At 46.5% G+C, this 22,190-nt stretch overlaps 1 protein-coding gene across 3 annotated transcripts; it reads right to left on the bottom strand.

Moving 5' to 3' along the window:
* Positions 1–1,047: 1,047 nt before the first annotated feature.
* On the bottom strand, positions 1,048–20,794 carry MCM10 (minichromosome maintenance 10 replication initiation factor). Of its 3 annotated transcripts, none has more exons than XM_075081569.1 (20): positions 20,738–20,794; positions 19,616–19,666; positions 18,492–18,812; positions 17,625–17,729; positions 16,928–17,062; positions 16,277–16,451; positions 15,307–15,472; positions 14,372–14,539; positions 12,849–12,965; positions 11,171–11,370; positions 10,076–10,176; positions 8,949–9,050; positions 8,724–8,841; positions 7,602–7,830; positions 5,934–6,075; positions 5,118–5,236; positions 4,115–4,228; positions 3,192–3,337; positions 2,932–2,974; positions 1,048–2,557 (listed from the first exon to the last, which is right to left on the bottom strand). In XM_075081569.1, exons 2-20 carry the CDS (start codon positions 19,620–19,622, stop codon positions 2,474–2,476), a joined length of 2,592 nt encoding a protein of 863 aa, XP_074937670.1. In that variant the 5' UTR covers positions 19,623–19,666; positions 20,738–20,794; the 3' UTR covers positions 1,048–2,473. The 3 variants fall into 3 exon arrangements, with proteins under 3 accessions (XP_074937670.1, XP_074937667.1, XP_074937669.1); XM_075081566.1 differs by having other exon boundaries at positions 5,916–6,075; XM_075081568.1 differs by lacking the exon at positions 20,738–20,794 and adding an exon at positions 20,262–20,334 and having other exon boundaries at positions 5,916–6,075.
* Positions 20,795–22,190: the final 1,396 nt, after the last annotated feature.

Raw genomic sequence — 22,190 nt, forward strand, 5'->3', positions numbered from 1 at the left:
GCTCTGAGAATGTACGTTCAGTGTTGTATTTCCAGTGTGATTTTGCTTAACGACCCAGGAGACACGGCAGCTTCACCAGCACTGCTTTCTTGATTCACCAGCAGCACTAAGGGCTGCCGTGTTAATTCAGTTTAATGCCTTGTACCCACTGGTAGCGTCAGGGCAGACTCGCATCCCTCGGCCTGCCGGTTGCTCTCATGCTAACACAGCCTGGCACACAGCTGGGCTTCGTTGCAAGGTTGGAGGACTTTGTATCCAAAACTGGATGTTCCCAAATCTAGGACAGCTTCAGTGACAGCACAGATCCAGCTGGGCTTATCAGGTCACGCCTGAGCTGCCTCTCGCGGGTCTTTGCCTCTGCTTTTGCTCCCAAGTATTGGTGGAAATGTATCGCTCGGTACCGACCAGAGACCCCGCAGGCTGCCCTGGCACGGTGCTGGGGCTGTGCGCTCACGTGGCTGCATGCCCCAGCGGGTAGCTCCCCTCCTGCCTGCTTCTGCTGGGCTGGAGCCATCTCTGGCTCAAGAAAAGTGCCACCAAAAATAGACTGAGGCACATAAAATCCATTACATCAATCTTTCCCACTCCTTGTTTACTGCTGGGGTTTAAGCAAAGCAACGGACCTTGGTTTCTTCATCCTATTTTTGAGTACAAGGATGAGTTGAGAGTATTGCTTTCATTCCCTGGCTCCCAAGGAGGCACATACCTTTCCTACACATCACAGTCCTGAGGGCATTTATGAAGAAAGTTATTATGAAGTTATTACGAAGAAAGCATTACTCCACCTTTGACAGGAACTGGATAAAGCCTGATGCTTTCAACGTGCCAGCTGAAGGCTGATACCGATGTGCAATTGATGCTGGTTTTGTGGAATCCAGGTGAGAAACTCCTGTTGGTCAGAATGAGAAATCTGCACGGCAGCCGGAGCTCCAGACCAGGAACCAACTCCTTTTGGTGATTCAGCACCAAGCTCTCAGGCAAACGAAGATGTCGGGCAAGCACCCCCTCCTCCTCCTCCGAGAAATGATACCATACAAACCCAGGGAGTGTTTTATTGCGCACTGTATTTATTCTGAATGAGGAATCAACAGGAGACTGCCGAGCAATGTCTCAGTTAGACATTTACAGTCACCTACCAGCGATACCCTGCCCAGCAAATGGTATCAACATGAGCCTGAAATGAATGCAACAAGCCTAGAAAAGCTGCCCAGCAAAAGCACCAGTAGGAGATGAGGGCTGCAGAATACTGAGGTAAATCTGTCCAGTTGCTTCAGATAAAGTAACTTACTTCTCTTCCAGCCCCCGTGCACACAAACAAAAGAGGTATCGACAAGGCCACTGGGATATGTGAGACTGTTGGTGGCAGTTTCACCAAATCACTGAGGTACTGGTGGGTTTAGGCACTTAAAAACACTACTGGGCAGCAGAAGGATCAGGTTGAGGAAAAGCTGGCCGAATGCCACAGGCCTCTCTCCTACAGAGTGCTTTCAGAAAAATGCCTGTATGAGGACAGCCCTTCTCAGATTTCCCTTGGAAATCTCGTCCTGTTTGGTCTGAGACAGCTACTGTCCCCATGCAGCTGTGCCAGCAGCCCAGGTTGACATGGTGATGGCTGGGAAAGATTTCAGGAAAATTTCAAGTGCCAGAAAAAGGGTAAAATGTATTAAATGTAATCACTCAGCTCTTTAAAACCACTCACAAGCCAGTGCCAGACTCATTAAAATCCTTTTCAAAGTGGGAGCTGGAGGTTTGTAGCCGTAATGGTGCTGTAGCGTGGATGGTGCTGGGAACCTGGTATGGGCTGCTCCCGACAGCCTGCAGTGTGAACGCTGCTGGTTTGCAGTGCCAAAGCCACTGAAGGGGCTTTTTTAAAACACATAAGCCAAGGAGACAACTCAAGAACCATTTGACATGTGTTCTTAATGGTTAAAAGTGATTAATTTTGGAGCCAATGAAGACTGCTTCTGTGGCGACAACCCTCACACACCTCTTTTTGGCCAACAGCTGAAAAACCTGGACAGGCTGGCACTTATGCAACGCAGTATTAACTTCACAAGTGCTTATGGAGTCTACAGTCCTCACAGAACATGATGATTTGTGGCACTTAGAATTCTGGTGAGGTCACTCTACACCAGCCATTCAACATAAATTGTGGGATCCCTAAGGATTTCTTGGTACAAATTCCTCTCTAGATGTCTCTTTTCTAGGTTAAATCTTGTAAACAAGTTGTTAACAAGAAACAACAGGCATGAATGTGTATTTCACATGCAGCCTTATTCAGTCAATTTTAAAAAGATCAAAGCTGAATATACACACAGTGACCTGGTGGAGACTTTGTGGATGTTCTTCTCATCAGGAATTGACTGTCCTGCTCGTTCATCCCTAAAACCAGAACCCTGTGGGCACTCCAATAAAGAAATGTGTTTAGGACACAGAAATCCATCCTCATGTTGTGAAAAAAATCAGCTCCAGGTCACTTAAGACTATTGAGAAATTTTGGTTGTTCCTCCCCTCTTGGTAGAAGTGTTTCTCCACCAATCTGCGGACCTCTTTTCTCCTAGAAACATGAACCACAGAGAAAAGAAGTTAAATGTGTGATAAGACGTCTCACAATCATTTATTTCTTTGACAGAAAGTGTGGTAGGGCTAGATTATCTGATTAAATATTGACAGACACTCTGGGAACCTTCAAACTCTGAATTCTTACAACTTTGGTCAGAAGCAAATTTCCCACTGTTAAGTAAAACAAAGCTTCAAGAACAGAAAGCAAGAAGAGAAAGTCCACTAGAACACAGCCTGCAGGTACCTGTATGTACCTGCCAAGATGCAGAGCTGCTTGGTTTTGCTGGCAGCTGTGAGGGCGCTAAAGAAAAGCACCAGGAGAAGCAGACAGAGTGCTGAGGTGCTCGGAAACTGCTGGCTCACACTTACCTTTAGCATCCCGTCTCGTTCCCACTTGAAGAGGCCACAGGTACTGAAAGATGAAGATGGCAGGTGAGAACACACCACTGCAGCGTGTATTTGCTGCACAGTATGAGGGGGTCCAAAACGAGCCCCACACCTTTCCCACACTGCTCAGCACAAAGGCTAATGTTCCCATTTTAGGACATGGTTATGTGACTCCCAACACATTACTTGTGAAGGAACAGCAGCAAAGCCCCAGTCACCATTTCACGAGGCTCATTTCTTACCTGCAGGGCTTTTTTGGGAGCCTGTCAAGGGCAATAGCTCGGTTTCCACAAGGACATTTAAAAAATCGTTTGATGGCATCATGCCAGTGGTAGTCGTGGTTATCCTGCACACATGTCTCCAGAGGCTTAAAATAGGTGTAATTACACTGTCAGGGAAGAGAAAGAGAGCTGTGAGCGCTTCACCAGCATGTTAGACTGGCGACAGCTGAATACCTGGAGGAAAGCACCTCCACCTTCTCCCATCCTGAGGAGCTCACCAGTCTGAGATCATTGTCCCAGGTTTTGTCACTGCTCCTTCTAATGCCATCCTCCCCTCTTTGCCACCACCCCGTGGCCCTGCTCCCAGCACCTCACGGGGCACACGGTGGCCCTCTGTGCAGCCCCAAAACAGACAGGAAAGGCAGAGAGGGGCAGAAGTCCAGCAGGGGCTGAAACTCTGGGAATGGGAGAAAACTCCTCCCTTCCTCTCGGCACATCTAGTATAGTAACACATCTCCACTCCTGTTCCTGATGGTGAAGTCTCTCGAAATGCAGAGAGAGGAATCCCACCCAGTGTTACATTTTCAAGGCACTTTGCTTATTTTGTCATCTCATGGGGAACCGAGAGCCCTGGTACAAAGCACTTCAGGGAATAAACCGAGAAATACTTTCGGGACATCCACACCCAAGGAACCCAGTGGCATAAACATCAAGTTGAGGTGTTCAAAGCAGCACTAAAGCCCACCTTGCTGGTGTCTTCGTGTCACTCAGTGCATAGGCTGCTCTCAGCAACAGGCACAAGGAACGAAACTGTCTCCATTTGATCCCTGCACTGGGCTACAGCCAAGAGAGCAACTAACGGGGAGTCTGCAGGATGGTCCAGCGTTGTTTTGTACAGTCCATGCCCCACTCCCTTACTGTCACCCTGGCTCCCCTTCACTCACCGTTTTACATGTCACAACTCGACATTTCACTTCTTTAATGCTCCTCATCTTCTCTTCCATTTCTTCCTTTTTCACCAGGGGCTGGAAGTATTGCTCCTGCAGTTCAGCCTCAGCCTGTGGGAGCACACAAAAAGGGTTGTGGGGAGACAAAGATGGGAGAAGTCACTCCATAAATGGCCTCGGAGCAAATTACTACCAGGCCTGCTTGAAGTAGTCTGCAGTCCAGGAGCCAGAGAAACACCAAATATGTCTTGCTTCAAAAAAATCCACATACTGCATGTGCTGTGCTTCACCAACACTTGAATGAGCCACCTCCGAGATGTCTAGGTGGGAGGGTTTAACAACAGCACGCACTGCTGCAATAAGCACATACCTATGAGGACAGTGCAGGGAGTAGGCAGGTAGGCAGCTGTAACAAACGGAATCGGTTCCTAGCTAAAATACTACTCCTCAGAAGACCTTAAAACAACAAGGACTTCCTACCAACACAACATGTGCAAGACAAGAGCCCTGTGCCACGGGAAGTGCTGTATCCCTGGGAACATGGCTCAGCAAAGACACCGATGGGAGAAACCCAACCCTTTAGCTCTTGAGGGCAACTGCTGGCATTTCACAGGCTCCACAACTCGCCTGAGTCCCAGATGAAAGTGGCAGCTCTCTCTATGTAGCCAAGATGACAGCAAACGAGGGACAAACCAGGCATGTGGCTAATTTGATTTTAAAGTAGAAGGATTTATTTGATCATCCACTAACCAGGAACTTCACTGATTCTTCCAAACACGGCAAAAAAAGACAATGGCAACTTGACCGTACCATGGCTACGGCAATAATGCTGACTTGCAGGCGCTGTGCCCTGTGTGCTCAGAGCCCCCTAACCCTACTCATCAGGATGATTTCGTGCCTATGGCATGTTTGGGTGCCTGCTTCTTGCTATAATCATTACGAGGAGTCCAGACAGCTCCCTAGTTCTGAGCCCTCACTCATGGCTGGATTGAGGCCATACCTCTTTTAGGACATCTGTGTGCTTGGACTTGGCATTCAGGATTTTCTGGAACTCTTCTGACTCCAGATAGGCCAGCTGCTCACGCTGTTTCTTTTGGGCAGGCTCCAGTTCATCCATATCTAGGGACACAAAAGGGCTCAGTCCTACAGAAGCCAAGTTGAAAACAAGGTTGTGATCTCTAAGCATGGCCATTGTAGGAGATTTTGGAAGCCTTGGGTCTCTCAGGCAGATGTTCAGGTCAAACAGCAGCCTTTCATAGTTCAGGAAAACTTGAAGCCAAGTTCAAATATGGCTTCAGAAAAAACAAAAGCATTTTTAAAAATAATATTGCATCTTGTCTCAAAGTACTGTACTAGGAATTTTCACATCACTCCCACAGGAGAGAGCAGTGTTGCCTCCCTGACTGATGGAAAAGCTTTAAAGGGAATGAAGCAATTAATTCAAGATCACACAGTAAATCACCAGCAGGGAAACTCAAGTTCCCACAAAAGATTCAGATACCATCACAGGTGGGACTATTTCTTGGTTTCCCTTAGTTAAGTCGTCCATACATTGCAGATGCTCAAGTGTCGGACAAAAGGGAACAGAGATGAGGACAGGATGCTATCAGAGATTACATCTCATACTCTCTCCACAGGGTTAGAGCTTGTTTAGCCTTTGCAACAAACCTTTAAGTTCTAAACACACCTAACTTGTCCTCTCTTTGGCACAGCAATTAAGTCCTTAACCCAGCAACTAGTGCTCCATTCAGCAGGACATAATCACATTTTTTCTGTTCTAGAAGCTAACATTACATACCATTCCCTGCTTCTGTACCTTGTGGCTGAGCAACATTTTTCTCAACTCTTTCAACAATTTCTAGGACATTGTCAACATCAGCTCGTTTCCTCTTGACACTGTTTGGGTCAGTTTTAGCAAGAATCTGGCCTTTTGCTCGTAGTCGGTGTATTGCAGCCAGCTAGAAAACAGGAAAGAGCAGTGAATACTTTGGTGACCACTCTAGCTCCCTTGTTTCTACTTCCAGAAGTAGCAGAGGAAGTCTGTCAGGTGGAGGAGACAAGATCCACTGGCCTGAGCCCAGGGCTGGCCAAACAGAGGCCTAACAAAATTCCCAGCTCTGCTGCACATCTAATTCACCACATCACCCAGCCACTCATGACTTCCCAAACCATAAAATCACTCCTCCAGGAGTGTTAGCAGGCTTGACAATCTCTGCAGCTGTGCTTTAACTGCTTCACAAATCAGTAAGTTTTCCAGAGGAATCAAATCACTTGAGGTTTCCACATAAATTGGTAATAATTAGGAACTAATAGAAAATTGAGTACAACTATTCCTTTCTGTACTCCCAGAAGGTTAAGATTCCTTCTTCCTTGCTGGAAAAGTCTCTTTGACAAACATGTGAACAGATTTGTGCCAAGAAAAGATGCAGTCTGTTCTGGCTAGACACCAAACTCGTCCAAACTCATGGCACAACATAGCTAAACCAGTTTAGTTCCCTGTTGCTTACCTGGCAGATGGGAAACACACCCAATACACAGCACTAGCAATGCCAAAGAAAAGACATGCAGTTTAGCATCCCAGGAATTTTCAGCACAAATCCCCTACCCCTTCCCAGCACTTAAGGGTTTTCATGCTTGTAAAACAATCAATATCAACAGGCTTTGCTCTCCCTTCTTCTGTAAAAAATCACTTCAGCACCTCCCATCCTGGTCTAGGATAGCTCCTATCCAGAACCTGATGTTTTAAGGTGTCCCAAACCCCCAAAACACAAGAGCAAAAGAGCAGCCACTGGTGGACAGATCTCGGTCCCACCTGCACGAAGAACAAAGCGCACACAGAGCAACGCAGCTACTCCAAACTGCTCTCCAAAGGTAATGTGCCCAACAGGTGACAGACTTGTTAGGGCAGGATGAACAGAGTCACCTCTACTCACAGAAGCTGCTAGTGTGCATAAAGGTGTTTCTTCAGCAAAAACCTTAGCTAAGATCCCTTATCTCCCCATCTCCTTTTCCCCAGTCCCATCCCAAGAGGCTCCTCTGTCCCCTGTCCACACCTAACTGGCATTTGCTGAAACTGTGTCCATGGCTTCAGTGATGCTTGTCTTCAGAGAAGATCAAGAGCGAGCTCATGAGCATCACACATAAGACAAGTCCTAACAACTCGCTGCTGACAAATTCAGGTGAATTTTAAATTAGCAAGAGACACCAGCTCCCGTGGGCAAGCATCACAGAAACAGCCTCCTCTTTAGCGGCTGGAGGTTGACTATAGGCAAGAGAGTAGCATGAACCTCGGTACTAACAGCTGTCAGGAACCACAGGTTTCTTGTGTTCTGTAAGACAGCCCAGTCTGACCCCACAAATCAGAAACTTCACCAATACCAGCACTGAGCTGTGCTGTATCTGATCAAAGGCTACTCCACTACCACAGACCAAACTTCCTATAACCTCCCCCTCTTAATACTCAAAAGATTCAAAGAGATGTTACCTTTTTGGCTTCTGCCAAGCTGTCTAGCTTTGGTGTTGGAGGCGGAGACCCATCAAAGAAGAGGATATCTTCTCCTTCTGAGAAGCCTGTGCCCAGCCTGGGCCTCTGAGGAGTTGACATTTTTGCAGCTTTGGGAAACTCTGCCCCATGTACTGGGGAATGGAACAAGGACTGTCTGGAGGAGGATGGCAAAGCAGGGCTGCCAGCTTTACTTGTGTTCTGGAGAAACCTTGTAAGACAAGAATAATCCATTGAGATAGATAGGAGTGGAAGGGATACAGACTGATTTTTCACTAATTGGCCTTTTATTGCTAGAAAATCATGCAGTGATTCAGGCCTTCAGGAGAGGAAAACAAGGAATTCACTGGGTCTCTGAAATCAAGAGTGACTTGAAGAAGTCACCAGAAGGAGTGAGTGACTAATTGCTTTCCAAACAAAAAACAGAGAAGCATCAAATGAAGCTGGGAGATGGGAGTTGAAAGGACAAAAATGGGCTTCTTTGCAGAACAGGTAGTTAAGCAGTGGGACTCCTTGTCACAGGAGTCACATAAATACTTAGGTTTACATAGGTCATGGTGAAGAGGTTGGACAGGTTCATGGGAAAAAAACCCAAAGCCTTCAGAGATACTGTGACTGACACCACCTTTAGTTTTGAAAGTCCCTGAAATTCATAGTGTTGTAGAGTGTTGTGGAACAGTATTTGGGGGAAATATCATCATGATGGCGCCTAGTCTTTGCCTTCAGGTTCAGTTTTGCCTTTTGAGGCTACTTGGCTACATTAATATCAGTCTCACCAAGGGTGGCTCTTCTGACTTTCCTCTTAGTAAGGTTTGTCAACAAGATATGCGCAAAACTCTTGGCAAATCTTAAGGTTCCGAAGACCCTCCCAAGCCAGCAGTGAACAGAACCAGGACACCCAACCCCAGTTTCCTACTCTAATCAGCCTCTTCCCATCATGCCTTCCAGTTGCTGGGTACTGTGCTTGAGAACATGATTCTCCACTGAATACTGGGGTATTTCTATTTTAAAATTTCTATTTAAATAAAACAGCAAAACACCTCCCACAGTTATACTTAGGGCCACAATAATGGAACCCTTCCTATGAAAGTCAATATGTATTACCGCCTCTGAATCTCTTCAGATCGCTTTTTTCTGGCGTCCAGCAATTTCTGTTTCTGTTGCTTGAGCAGTGCTGAAGCAGACACAGACTGGAACTTGGCCCCTTGCTTCTTTTCAGCATCTGGGAAAAAAAGCAAACCGAAACAAAATCAAAAGGTGCAAATGTTTACTCAGAAGGAGGTCGAGTGATTTCAGGTGTGGCTTTTCCTTCAGGCAAAAGGACAATACCTGCTTTGGTCCAGTGTTTGCAGAGGTTTCGTGCTCCAAAAGTTGGCTGTGCCAGCAGTTCCTTGAATTCCTCAGAACACTGCACGGGTCTCTTTGCTGCACCTGCAGCAGGAGAGGCAGAAATACAACAGATTTGGAGCCAAGAAGGGAAGCAGGCCTGGCTTTAGAGATGTAGAGTAGTCTAGGTTGTAGGAAACCCCTGCAGGTCACCTGAGCGAGCACCCCCAAAAAGTAAGGCCAACTTCTACGTTATATTCGGTTGCCCAAAGCCTTGTCTTCACGGAACAAATCATGAAGACATTTCTACCCCTTCAGCAATTTCATCAGTCAGTCAGTTCCCCCTCAGCCTTGGCTGTCTGTGGTCCTCCCACCGTTCCCATTTTTAGAATGCTTGAAAGCCTTGAAGCCACCACATCTTATCCCTGGAGAATTAAGAGCAGCTAAAAGCTAGAGACACCACGTTGTCTGAAATGGAGGCAACTGAGGGAACAGAAAGATGTGAATAAGACATCTAAGTGGCACCTAGTGCACATAGTTCGAATAACCTGTCATCTGCTCTCCCCTGAGCATATTAAGAGCTTTACAGAAAAAAAAACGGAGGCAGAGAAGATCGGTGATATCCCAAAGGCTACAGAGGAACACGCTCTGAAGATCATAAAAGAAAAGCACTAGAAACAGACTGGGTACTCAGGAGGTCCACTGCATTGCAGACCTGACTCTGATTTATACTTAGTATTCCTTGGAAGCTTTCAAGACTGACAGAAGTCATTTATTTTAATCAAATAAAACAAATTCTCTGGTTCAAAGTTCTTAAAACTTCCAATTCCCATTAATCTGGCAAAGATCTTCTGTCACCGTCCAAAGACAGAACAGGAGACTTAATTCAGGGGCACTGATCAAAAAAAGACGCATGGAGCCACACAGTTGCTTAGTTACATTTGCCTTGCAGCTGCGATCTCAAGAGGGAAGAGGAGTTTTGATCAATTGAGAAAGCAGCCTGCAAATGGCTATCTCTGTTGCAAACCAATTGCCAGATTCGTTCAGTGAGTATCAGGGTCCTGGGACACAGCTACACGTCAGGCTGGCAATATCTGGAGGGTGAAGAGACTACATGGGTAGTTAGGTACCAATTTTCTGCCTGGTTTCCTGGACAATTGCATCAACTCCTCTCACGACCAGATTGGAGAGGGTGGTTTGAATCTTCCTTTTTGGTACTGCAGCTGCTGCACTAGAAAGAGGAAACAAAATCAAAAGATCAGAGTTTTCCCATGCTTAGAGCAAGGACAGGAGCTCAAACGCTAGCCCAGTGCTTCAACAAAACTCTAGCCACCCTAAAGTGTGCCTCCCTCCTGTCATCTGACTTTGGGGAGGATGAGGATCTAAATCCAAACACTAGCACACTGTTTAGGATCTCCTGTTTCTCCCTGGGTTGAGATATGCATTTCCTATGCATTGAGAGAAAACTAAACATAGGCAATGGCTAAGCTTTGCTCACAGTTAGTTCCAGGGATGGAGACGAGGCTGAAATTGCTTCATTACTGTGGAGCCACACCAGTTATCAGAGGGCAGTGGTAAGGGAATGAAAGCCGTGTGCAAGCTCAGGGCTTGATCCAGCTGTGACTCAAGTCTCTCCACAGCTGTCTTCAGGGGGATTTGGATGAAGGACCTGGCCCCTCCATGCTAGTTATGAGATGTATACTGATGTAGTGCTGATCTTGGTCACTTAATACGCAGGGTGTACTACTGTCTCTTCATTAACACATAGTCAAACTGTATTATTTCAGTCAAGGAAGAGAGGAGGAGGAAATATGGAATACACCGAGTCTGGGATTAAATGCAGTGAGCCATAACAAAATACGGTAAGGGAATGGCACTGAAAAATACCCATCTTGGAGACTCAAATGCTCGGGATCTCATGACAAAGTTCATTTCACCTACTGAAACACAATGCGCTTGGCCACAAAACACAGTACTAATTTAGAGGTAAAAGCAGCCCTTACCACATCTTAGCGCTGACTGTTAAAGTTTTCCTGTCAAATAGCAGCTGTTACCCCATGGGGCCAGGTGCGTTACACTAAATGCAGGGCATTTATTCCTATTTGGTGAATGTCATTAAGTTAAAGGGAACTCTAACTAGACCCCCTTAGAGATAGCTTCAGGCTCACTTGTATATGGGAGGGAAATTCTGTTCAAAAGCAAGGGAAAGAAGTGGTTTATCTTACACTGAGGCTGCATATGCTGCTGAAGAGACACCTCCATAGTAAAAACCATCCTGACACAGCCTTTCCTTCAAACTGGGATTTTTCCGACCAACTTTTTTGGGAATGCGGCCACCAGAGAAGGTAGCCTGCAGATCTGCCCGCTTCGAGCTGAGCTTCTTGTACTGGGATTGTATGTGATACTGACAATATTCACAGTCATTCTGAAAATTAAAAAAGAGGGGAGAAGCCTGTTGCAGAACAGTAGCAATTACAATTTACTTTATTCCATGCATCCTCTTGCATCCTTCTAGGGCTAAACTGAAGTAACATCTCTATTGTAGTATGCCAGCATTTGACCAACTCAGCAAACATATGTCCACACTCCAGCAACGAAAACCAGAACTAAAATTGGCCATGATAATCATGGAAAAAAACCTGTGCACCAAGGAATTTTAAGGCTATTCAACTTGATAATCGGTTCAATTCAATCAGTTGACTTGGCTCAAGTCAACTGATGTCCCAGGCCCTCTTGCCCAGATTCTGTACTCTTGACTCTGATCTGTATGCAATTTTCATACTGGTGTGAACACAAAGGAAAACTAACACCAGAGCAAGATATTTCATGCACTCCTTTCAAATCAATTCATCAGTTTTCAGTGTCAATCCGAGGGAGTTCAGAACTGAAGACAGTGAGCCTGCCAGCCAGAGACAGCAGTGCCATAAACACACTCACTCAGGGTGTTGTTTAACTTTTTACCAGAAACATAACGCCACTCTCATTGAAATTTATTTACCCCAGATTTCTCTAACTACAATTACCCTGCAGTCAAACATTTTTTATCACTAATTAAACAGACAGCCAATTCCTTTGTGAGGTTCTTCTGCCAGACAGCCTCCATCTACTGTTTGTTCCAGGTGGCACTGGAACATTTCACTGACATTGAGAGCCCTGTGCACAGCCACCTCCTGCAGTGGGTCTGCAATCCCAGCCTTGTTTTGCTACAAGTACCTTCTGTATTTATCTTCCTCCCACTCCACACACTTTGAGTTCCTCCCCAGTTCTTCATTCCTTCATTTTCTCCCGCTCTTCAAAGTGCTACCCTACTAACTATAACCCTTCCGACCTAGACAGGGTCCCTTTCAGGTATCATAACATCACCATAGCCATGAGGTGACATAGTCCACAAGTCCTTTAAACTAGTACAAGTCAGTACTGTCCCTAAAAGAAGAATCCCAACAGCCTCTTCCTCTCACCTCCAGCACCCCACATTCAGGTATAAATATTCTGGCAGCTTGCGGGCACACTAGACGAGGACACTCATTGGGTTAAAATCACCTCTGAAAAACACAACCATTCCAAAGAAAAACCTATTGTTTTACCTTAGATGAGCTCTCCAGTGCCACGCATGGAAGCTTGCATGGGCACAAAGAGTGAAAGGGTGTGGAGACGGTGCCAGTCATGGGTCAAGACCACCTCTTTTCACTGCAGCACCAGCTTTGCATTTAGGGAGCTACTGTGCTCCTACTACAGGGCCATCACAGAAGCAACTCCTCTGCGTTTCATTTCTCAGTTTCTCCACCCATTTTAGTTAGTTACAGGTCAAGATCCAGAAACAAGTCAAAGAGTTGGAGCAACGGTAAAAATTAGCAGCCAGATTTATCAACAGTTTAAGGATGTCCAAACTACTGAGATACAGACCAGGTTCACAATCTGTGCACAAGGATCACCGTTCTTCTTCCTGGCTTTGCAGGTGCCCATGTCCAGAGCTTCACCCATGAGGAGGATCTTCTGGGGATGGTCAACAGACAAGCACACCTAGAAAGAAATCAGAACATGCCTTGAGGAGGACCGGATGGGCCTCTCTTTAGATGTCACTGGTTTGGTTCTGGTCCAGTTTGGTGCCTCTGGTATTAACAATGCGGTTTTAAAACACAGGCCTAGTTTCAGAAAGCCACATATCCTGTTCAGATTGAGAAAAGGCTCAGCTAAAAATAAAAAAAAGCTAATTTCTTTCTCACAAAGGGATGAAAGACATTGGATTTTTATGGTCAGAGCCTCGGGCAACCAAGAACCAGCAGAGGCAGATCTAGTTGTGCTCTGAGTGATGGTCCTGTACAAGTGCTTGGCTCTGATGCCATCATGGCAACCGCATCCAGCAGTGGGTGGGAAGAAGAGATGCTCTAGAGCTCTCTGTCCCTCTCCATATGTCTAGGTCCACTCAAACCGACTCCTGTGCAAGAAGAGTGTCTGTGTCACACAACCAAAGATACTACAAACTGTGTCTGTAGGTAAGAAACACTTTGAGAAGACAGTCTTAAGGTAGCTCTAAATGCATACCTTTTAGCTAAGAGCAGCCATCCCTAACAGTTAAACAGTCCTTACATTAAATCTGGTACGCCTTTCTACTCACCAACAGGACTTTCTACTGCTTATTCCTGTTAATTCAAGCAATTATATAGCTTAATAGACAATTAATGAGAGTCTTAATTTTTCCATTTGGAGAATTTAAAATGCAAAACACTGCATCACCAGCTGCTAGATTGAAATTCCCCTTGACAGAAGTCAGTAAAAACAGTTTCAATTCCAGTGCAATTAAAAAGGTATTAAAAAAAAAGTAATTTATTAGCAAAATGAAGTCACCTTACATGTTTTGGTATGTACAGAAAAGTAATTCATCATGTTCTGCATTTCTAAGTAATTGATTAAACAAGTGAACTACTATGTATCAACTTACTATACATAATATGTAACTTGTTTAATAAATCCAATATTGCTTCTTCTCAGTCATGATTTTAGAACCAGGAAACATTTTGCAAATCACATCTCACACCTAAATTAGAAGACAGAAGTGAGCTTCCCCACCTTCTTCAGCTTTGAGAGACCTCTAGGCTGAGTCAGGCATCGCACTGAAGTAGCTGAATAAACTGAAACGAAAATACGCTCCCTACATCTGTGGAAGAGCTGACTGCTACCAAGAGCTGATTAAACACTGGAATAAGCTCTGGTTTTAAATGCTTAATAGAACTTCCTGAAGTTCAGTCTTCCAGAAGGCCAGGAGCAAATGCACACCACACAAATATCTGACTGCAATTCAAACTGTTCAGGCAGACTGCTGTAATTTCAGCCTTAAGGTGTTATAAAGCTAAATCTCAAGCAGTTATGAAAAAATTCAGCTAGGGGTTTTTATCTACAGCTGATGGGCAAGTGAAAAATCCTCTCACCTCATCGGAGCCTTCTTTAGGTTTCATAGGATTAGCATTGAGCAGGCCGATGACTGTGCCTTGGTCTGTCTTCCAGTGCTCTTTGTGGACATCACCAAACAAGAAGAGCGAGACACACTGACTGAGATCCCGTAGGTCGTTCAGCCGCCAGATACTGAAGGTTCTGCCCTGGAACGGACATTTGCTTTCCTTTCAGCTCTCAGTAGAGGGACACTGACTGCATCCCCTTTGCTGTTGCTTTTGAAGAGTTACTCGGATTCTCCCCACCCTGGGTTTTCCTGACTTAGAAAAGCACAATTTGTAACCTCAGTAGAGGTTAGATACTGTATCTCCAGCCACGCCAACACAACTAGCTCTGGGATTCTTAAAGGACAAAATAGCACAATAATACTGCTACCGCCAATCTTCCTGATTGCAGGAAGCAACCTTACTTGCTGAATAAATAGGTTTTTACCACACTGAACAAACAAAACCAAAGCATATCCAGATCTCTGTTTCATCAGTGACTTTCTATAGGACACGTACACCACCAAGGCCAGAACGGCCTCTAGGGAAATGATGGAAGCAGAATGTGTTGGCACATTTAAAACGAGAGGGCTGTCTAGAAGGACTGAGAGTCACGGTCTCCGCCCCCCCCCCCCGACGTTTGACGTCTAACAGTAGGTGAACAGATTTAAGACAGATTTATGCCGTGGTTACATTAGCTAATGCTGCTGTCTGGGACAATCGCACCAGATAAGCTAAGGACTTACCCTGAGGACTAAAAGCAGCATTACTGAATGAAACCAGATGAGCCAAGATCTTTAATACGGTAGCTTTTCATTAACTACACGGAGTTGGCTGATTAAGTTGAAGACATAATTAGTTTTATCGGGAAAGATGACCAGCATAGCATTTCACTGGAACTGAACAAGGGATACAACAAAGTTACTTACATTATTTGCGCTCTGAGGAGTGATCTTCTTCACTATGACACCAAATGTTACCCAGTCCATTTCCTCCAGATTTTCTGTAGCAAGTTTGCTCTTCAGCTGGGACAGTCGGATAAGCTTCCGGTTAGCCATTTTCCTGTCCATTTCAGCCGATGACACCCGGGGTTTTCTAGATCAAGCAGAAGCATGCAGAAGAGAACACATGCGTTGGCATAAATGGACAGAGACAAAACCACCCAGCATTCTTCTGGAGAGGCTATGTTTTGCTGCAAAATGCTGCTGTGCTTTATTTCACCCCAAGTTTATTTGAAACAAGCCCTCAGTTCAAGACACTGCACAAATATCAGAAAGCTACTGATCATGCTGTCATTTGTCCAAAAAGCTGCACTGCAACTTAGCCCCAAGCCTGTGTCAACTCTACTCATTTCAGGAAGGACTGAGTATCATGATTGTCTGAGCAAGGTTTGGAAATCCAGCATGGTTTCTGGTGAGGAAAGACGTGAGTATTCAGAGACCTCTTGCGGCCACATCGAGTATGGGGATCACCAGCGGCTCCCAAGGCTTCTCAGCCTGGTGCAAAATCTGCTCAATGGGAGCACAGTTGGGCTTTGCGCATGCCCACTGCTTCCCTCCTCCACCACTGAGGACACCCCAGGGAAGGCAGTGCTAATGAAATGATAGATTTTTTTGGCTAGAAAAGAGCAAAGGTGAAAATAGAAATATGGTAATAAGCCAAAAGTCAATTTTACCTATTTACTGGCCAACTAGCCAGTGCTGTGGCTTTGTGTTACATCCCCTAACGACAACTGACTGATCTGACATGGTTAAACGAGGTACACACAGCAAATCAGAAATCCAGTCCTCTGTACATCATTTGTGTGACTTGCATCACAGGACATCGGACTGATTGTGTTTTCTCCCCCGTTACTGGAGGGTGATGTCCCCAGACAGAGCTCAGTGTTGGGCTGCTCACCTTAATCTCAGTCCCGAGAAGGCTTCCACAGACACTGGCTGAGTTGTTGCACTGGAGCATGTAGGCATGTGAGGAGTCTTCTCCCTGGTCACCTTATTGGGCGTGTTCCCTGTGGCAGACTTGAGAGGCTGGAACGCCAGACTGACAACTTGCTGTGGAGGAGGAGTCTTGTTCTCTTTAGAAGGAAAAAAAGGAAGAAAAAAAAATCTTGACAGTGAAATAAAACTTCTAAATAAAAGTTACACCTGGCCAGAGATGGGAGTTTACTATAACACACTTAAGAAAAAGGTGTAAGTCAGCTGGGAACTAACTGACAGCTCCAGATCAGTCACGGGTAACTCAGGCAATGAGTTCTGCCTGGTGAGGAGCTTCCCAGAGCAGCTCTCATTTCCAGGCAAGCTAAACTGTAGGATACACAGATGCAAGCTAGACTCCTGTCAGTGTCCAGGTTAACCACAGCAATACAGAGCATAGCACCTGTTGCAAAGAACACAATAATTAACTCGGTAGTGAGCTCTGATGCACTGTAACCGGACCACTGACTAGTGCAAAACTCTCCTGGATGTGTCTATGCTGCTGCTCTGAACCAGATATACAGGCTTTCAACAAAAGTCTAGCATGTTTCACTGAAAAGCAGACTGAGAATGGTACCTGCTGAGGATGCTTTTGATTTCTGGATTCCTCGCTTGGCTGGCGGTAAAGGATTGCCCAGCTGGGCTGAGAAACATGGTGACTCCTGCAGCTTCTGAACCTTCCTTTCCTTTAAAGGTGGACAGGGAGATTTACCTGGCCAAGAAAACAAAAAAAATCTATGAGATCTCAGGATCTGGACTTTCAGAATTGCTCCAAATTAAGTAATTCTCTGAATAACAAGTCCACATAGAAGCCCTTCAGCTAAGTTGCCAGCATCTGAAATACAACAGCTGGAAAAGCCCCAATGCCTCTCCCTCATAATGGCCTAAAACTCTGGGTGTCACTGACACCACAAACCTGTGGAAAGTAGGAACACCCCATTGCTTTTCAGTCTTCCCATGCAGTTTCATTACTACACGCAATGTGCCACAGCAGCAAACATAGCTGTTTTTCTGGGTGTACCAACATCTGCCAGTAAGAAGGGCCAATTCCAGCATGGAGCACTTCAGTCGTGAAAGCTGCCCCATGATGCAGACACCAAAACTGCAGCTCATTAATTTTGTCTGTAGCCGCAGGAAACAACCTGTGTGGGAATACACCAGACCACCATTCCTCTTTGCTACTCATGCCCACTTTAGGATTATCTGGGGTCTTGCTTATAAGTTGTGCGTTGGTAGGCCAACAAATCATAAACCCATTTAATTAGTCTTGTTACCAGGGGTTTTCTTCTCAGGGCCTGAACTGGACTGCTGCCCAATAGCAGTCTTTTGCAACTGCTCCTGTAATGTCTTCATCTGTTCTTGCAATTTTCTCAGCTCAGCTAGGAAAGAGAGGAGAAGAAAAAGGATAATAATGAAAACAGTGGGAAGCCATTGCAAACAGTGATTTACGAGATCCCTGGAAGTCTGGCAGTTTTACTACATCATAGCAACTTAGAAAACAAAGACTCGAGCTGCAATACAGATTTACTTGAGTCTACATAGCTGACAGTGAAGGGACACTTCTCCATACAGCCGACTTCTCTCATATAAATATTTTACTTGCCCATGTTGCATTTATCTTTCCTACTGAACATAAGACAATTGAAATGGCCGATGATTGCACTCCTTCCTATAAAGAAATGCTTCCAATATAATAAAATATGTGGCATGGACACAGGAAAGCTCAGTGGCCAGCTCTGCTTCCACACTGGCTGATATGGCAGAACCTCCTGCTGGTAAGTCCCAAGGGGGAAGGGATTGTTGTGCTGGTGAAAGACACCAGGATGACAGCCCTGCAGACTGAAGCAATATTGCTCTTCATCAGACAAGGCACAGGGACATAGGCAACCTTCCCTGGCCTGCTCACCAGAGCTAGTTTAGTCTCCCTGACTTACTTCAGTCCTCTGTCTTTCTTTTGGAACAAATTTGGGGAGTTTGGGCATTGAGCCCTGAAAAATGGACTTAGAAACTTTCACAGGGACTTTCTGTATTCCCCTTCTGGGCACCAGACTAAAGAAGCAGCAGGCCCTGCCTTCTGCCCATTAGCTCTCTAGAGACAAGATATATAATGCAAATCAGGTAAAGAATGCTGTTACAGAGACCTTGCAGTTCTTCGTTGGTTTTCTCTTTTGCCTGACTGGGAGCTGAAGTGGGGACAGTTTCCTCTGCCGCCTCCTCTTCCAGCAGGTCATCTACATCTCCGAACAGCGTAGCCAGGTTCTCCTTCTGCTCATCAATCATGCTGTCCTCAGCATTGACCTCCTCAGTGTAGGATGCATCATCTTCTGCATCGAATAGCTCATCATATTCATCTGGTTTTCCCCCCTCATCCTCTGGGGCATCGTCTTCCTCAGGAGGATTGCCCTCCTCAGTTGCTTGATTTTCTTCCAGGAGGGAGGCCAACAGATCCAAGTCATCATCAGCTAAGGCAAAAATTAAATTCAGCGTTATTTCTGTCCAGGTAGAGGAAAGCTGCCATGGAATAAAACATCCAAGATACTCTAATCACAAGCTAATGACAACTGACACTAAATCAGAGCAGCAAGTGGCATTCTTAAAAAACTGCTTCAGCTTTGGCTAAAGGAAGATAAAGCAGCTTCCTGCTGGCTGGTCAGATGGAAATGTGCTTGCTCTCAGCTTGTGATCCAGGCTGGCTGGTAGGCAGAAAACTTACAGGCCACTTAGTCCTGGCTTTTTCTCCTATGCAGCTGCTTGTACAATAGCTGCTGTTACAAAGAAAAGCCTTAAGACCTGTCAAGGTGTAGCCAGGAGCTCTACAGACACACCCATGGGGCTTTTGCCAATAGAAGCTGAAGAGGAAGATGCAAGGCAGGCAAGAAAGCATATTCTCACATATACTTTCCTCAAGGAAGAGAGCAAAGAAACATGGATCAAAGGTACAAATAATGGAAAAAAGAAAATCAAGTACAGAGGGAGGAATGGGACAGATGGAGCAGAACTGAAATTCAGAACAAAATGAGAAAAGTATTTAGCTTTTGCTGCTGAAGAAAACACATAACCAGGGAAGGGGCAAGCAGCCTCACAGAAAGGTGGCAACAATGAAGGCACAGGGCAACCTCAAAGGCCTCCTCAAGTGAAGTCAGTGCAACGTTATTTCCCTTGCTGAAAGGTTTACCAAGCTTTCTGAACACTTGCACTTATTAACTAACTTACTGGCCGGAAGACAATTGTCCTATTGAAAGTAAAAGAGTACTTTCCCCCTTACCGTCCATGACTTCACCAGGATTTCTTCACGAGCCCCTCAAGGAAAAATACTCTGTTATGGGGAGAACAACATTGATACTGTTAAAATAGATATAGCTCAACTAGAAATAGACATTGTGTTCAGGCTCCTTATTTGATGATTTGCAAACCACTAGCTTGTTTCTCTTTACATCTGCAGACAAGGGCTCCATGAAATTTAAAATCTCCATGTACATTTTCTGCGTCTAAAGTCTGACCTACCGTGAACTCACCTCAGTGCAAAGGCATTACTTTTAGAAAACAGCCCACAACAGACATAGATTTTAAGAGATGCCCTCCATGTTGTCCAAGTAATAACCATTTCCACCTCGTCGGTCCTGTGCTATAATCAGTATCCATGTAATTAAATATTTAGTTAAAAATTTAGAATTTAACTAAAGCAAATCTTCCAAAATTGATTCAGTCTCCATTTGAAAATGGAAGGTAGCAGGGTTTTGCTCTTCCCTCACAACACAGTTCTTATTCTTAGAAGCATACATTCTACATTTCTCACAGCTTCTCGATTTCACGGACACATGGCCGTGAAAAATAATCAGCATGGGCAGGCATAAATGGCCAAGGGAAGGCTGGATAGCAGAAGAGAAACCCACTGGGGATAGATTACTCACAAACCCTGACTGTGCTTTGAGGTCTTCCTGCTGCAGAGACTTTTGTTTCGCCCATAAACTCCACTTTTAATAGCTCCCTTTTTCGCTCTTGCTCAGGAACGTTGATTTTCAGCACAGAACAAAACCAGACTCCGGAGCACACAGGGGCAGGCATGGCTAGTGACCGCCGCGCGGCTCCGGGCCCCCGCTGGCGACACCGGCCCGGGGATCCCCCCTGCTGCCGGGCGGGTCCCGCGGGATCCCCACCCCTGACCCCAGTGGATCCCCGATTCTCCTCCACCGCCGCCCGGGACCCGGGATCCACCTCCACCGCCCCCCCACCCCGGGGATCCTCCTCCCCGTCACGGCTCCCCTCCCCGCTCGGCAGCCTCCCTCACCTAGGGGACCCCACTGCCTCCCCAAGAGCTTCCCCGTGGATCTGCGATCCCGAACCCCGGGAATCGCCTGACAGAGCCCCCTCACCCCACCCCACTCACCGCCACCCGCGCGTTCCCCGGCACCCGCCAAAACTCCAACCTGGCCCCGCCCCCTCTGGCGCATGCGCGGGCGCAACTCCGTGGGGCGCGCGGTGGCGGCGCGCGCCATCGTTAGTCCTGGCAGCGGAGGGCGCCGCCCGGCGCCATCTTGGTTGTGGGCGGGCGGCGCGGGGAGGGGGGGTGTGGGTGGGGTTTGGGCCAAGGAGGACGAGAGGGCGGCTGCGCTCAGTGAGGTCACGGGTGTGAGGATGACGACATCGTGCCTTTCTGGTCGATGGCAAGTTGAACATGAGCCAACAGCGTGCCCTGGCAGCCAAGAGGGCCAGCCGTGCCCTGGGGGGCATCAAGCCCTGCATTGCAGCCGGGTGAAGGAGGGGATTGTCCCGCTCTGCCCCACGCTGGGGCGGCCTCACCTCGAGTGCTGGGCACAGTTTGGGGCGCTGCAGGACATTGAGGGTATAAAGCTACTAGAGAGTGTCCAGAGGAGGCCACGGGGTTGGTGAAGGGTTTAGAGGGGAAGCCATATAAGGAGTGGCTAAAGTCCCTTGGTTTGCTCAGCCCGGAGAAGAGGAGGCTGAGGGCAGCCCTCATGGCGGTCTGCAGCTTCCTCACAAGGGGAGGAGGAGGGGCAGGCGCTGATCTCTTCTCTCTGGCGACCAACACCAGGACCCGAGGGAATGGCAGGGAGATGTGCCAGGGGAGGGTTAGGTTGGGTATTAGGAAAAGGTTCTTCCCCCAGAGGGTGGTGGAGCCCTGGAACAGGCTCCCCAGGGAGGCATCACGGCACCAGCCTGGCGATATTCAAGAAGCACTTGGACGACACCCTCAGAGACATGGTGTGAATTTGGGGCTGTCCTGTGCAGGGACAGGAGCTGGACTCGATGATCCTTGTGGGTCCCTTCCAACTCAGGACATTCTATGCCATTGTTATATGCCTCGGTGGAGCTGCATGAGGTATCATGGCTTGCCACCTGGGGTAGTCCCATGGCAGGAGGCCTGGGTCCACACAGTGCCGTGCCTGTTTGCTCTGGGTGAGCCCACTTGAGCTGTGAAGAACTGCCTGTGTTTGGTCAGAGTGGCTTCTGAGAGTGGTTACAGTGGGTGCCATAGTCGTCGAATAACCTTAATAATTTCAGTACTTGTGTTAAGGCAGCAAGTTCAAACCCAAGTATTACCATGTGCAGTTGACAGGATTTTGTAGTCCAGTTAAATATTTCTTTGGTACAAACAGGTATGATTCTGTGAAAAATAGTATTTCTAAAAATGTACAAGCTCATTGCTCTAGTCCCTTTCCCATTGCATCAACTACATGCAGAAATTGCCCCCAAAACAGAAAGATTTGAGCTCAGATCCAAAGGCTCTTGCACTAAATACACCTTACAAGATGATACACAAAGAGAGGATGTCTCTGGTATTTAAAGGCCAATGGTACCTGTACTGGATTAGGAAAGAT

This window comes from Phalacrocorax aristotelis, chromosome 1, assembly GCF_949628215.1.
Source record: "Phalacrocorax aristotelis chromosome 1, bGulAri2.1, whole genome shotgun sequence".
Lineage (NCBI taxonomy): Eukaryota > Metazoa > Chordata > Aves > Suliformes > Phalacrocoracidae > Phalacrocorax > Phalacrocorax aristotelis.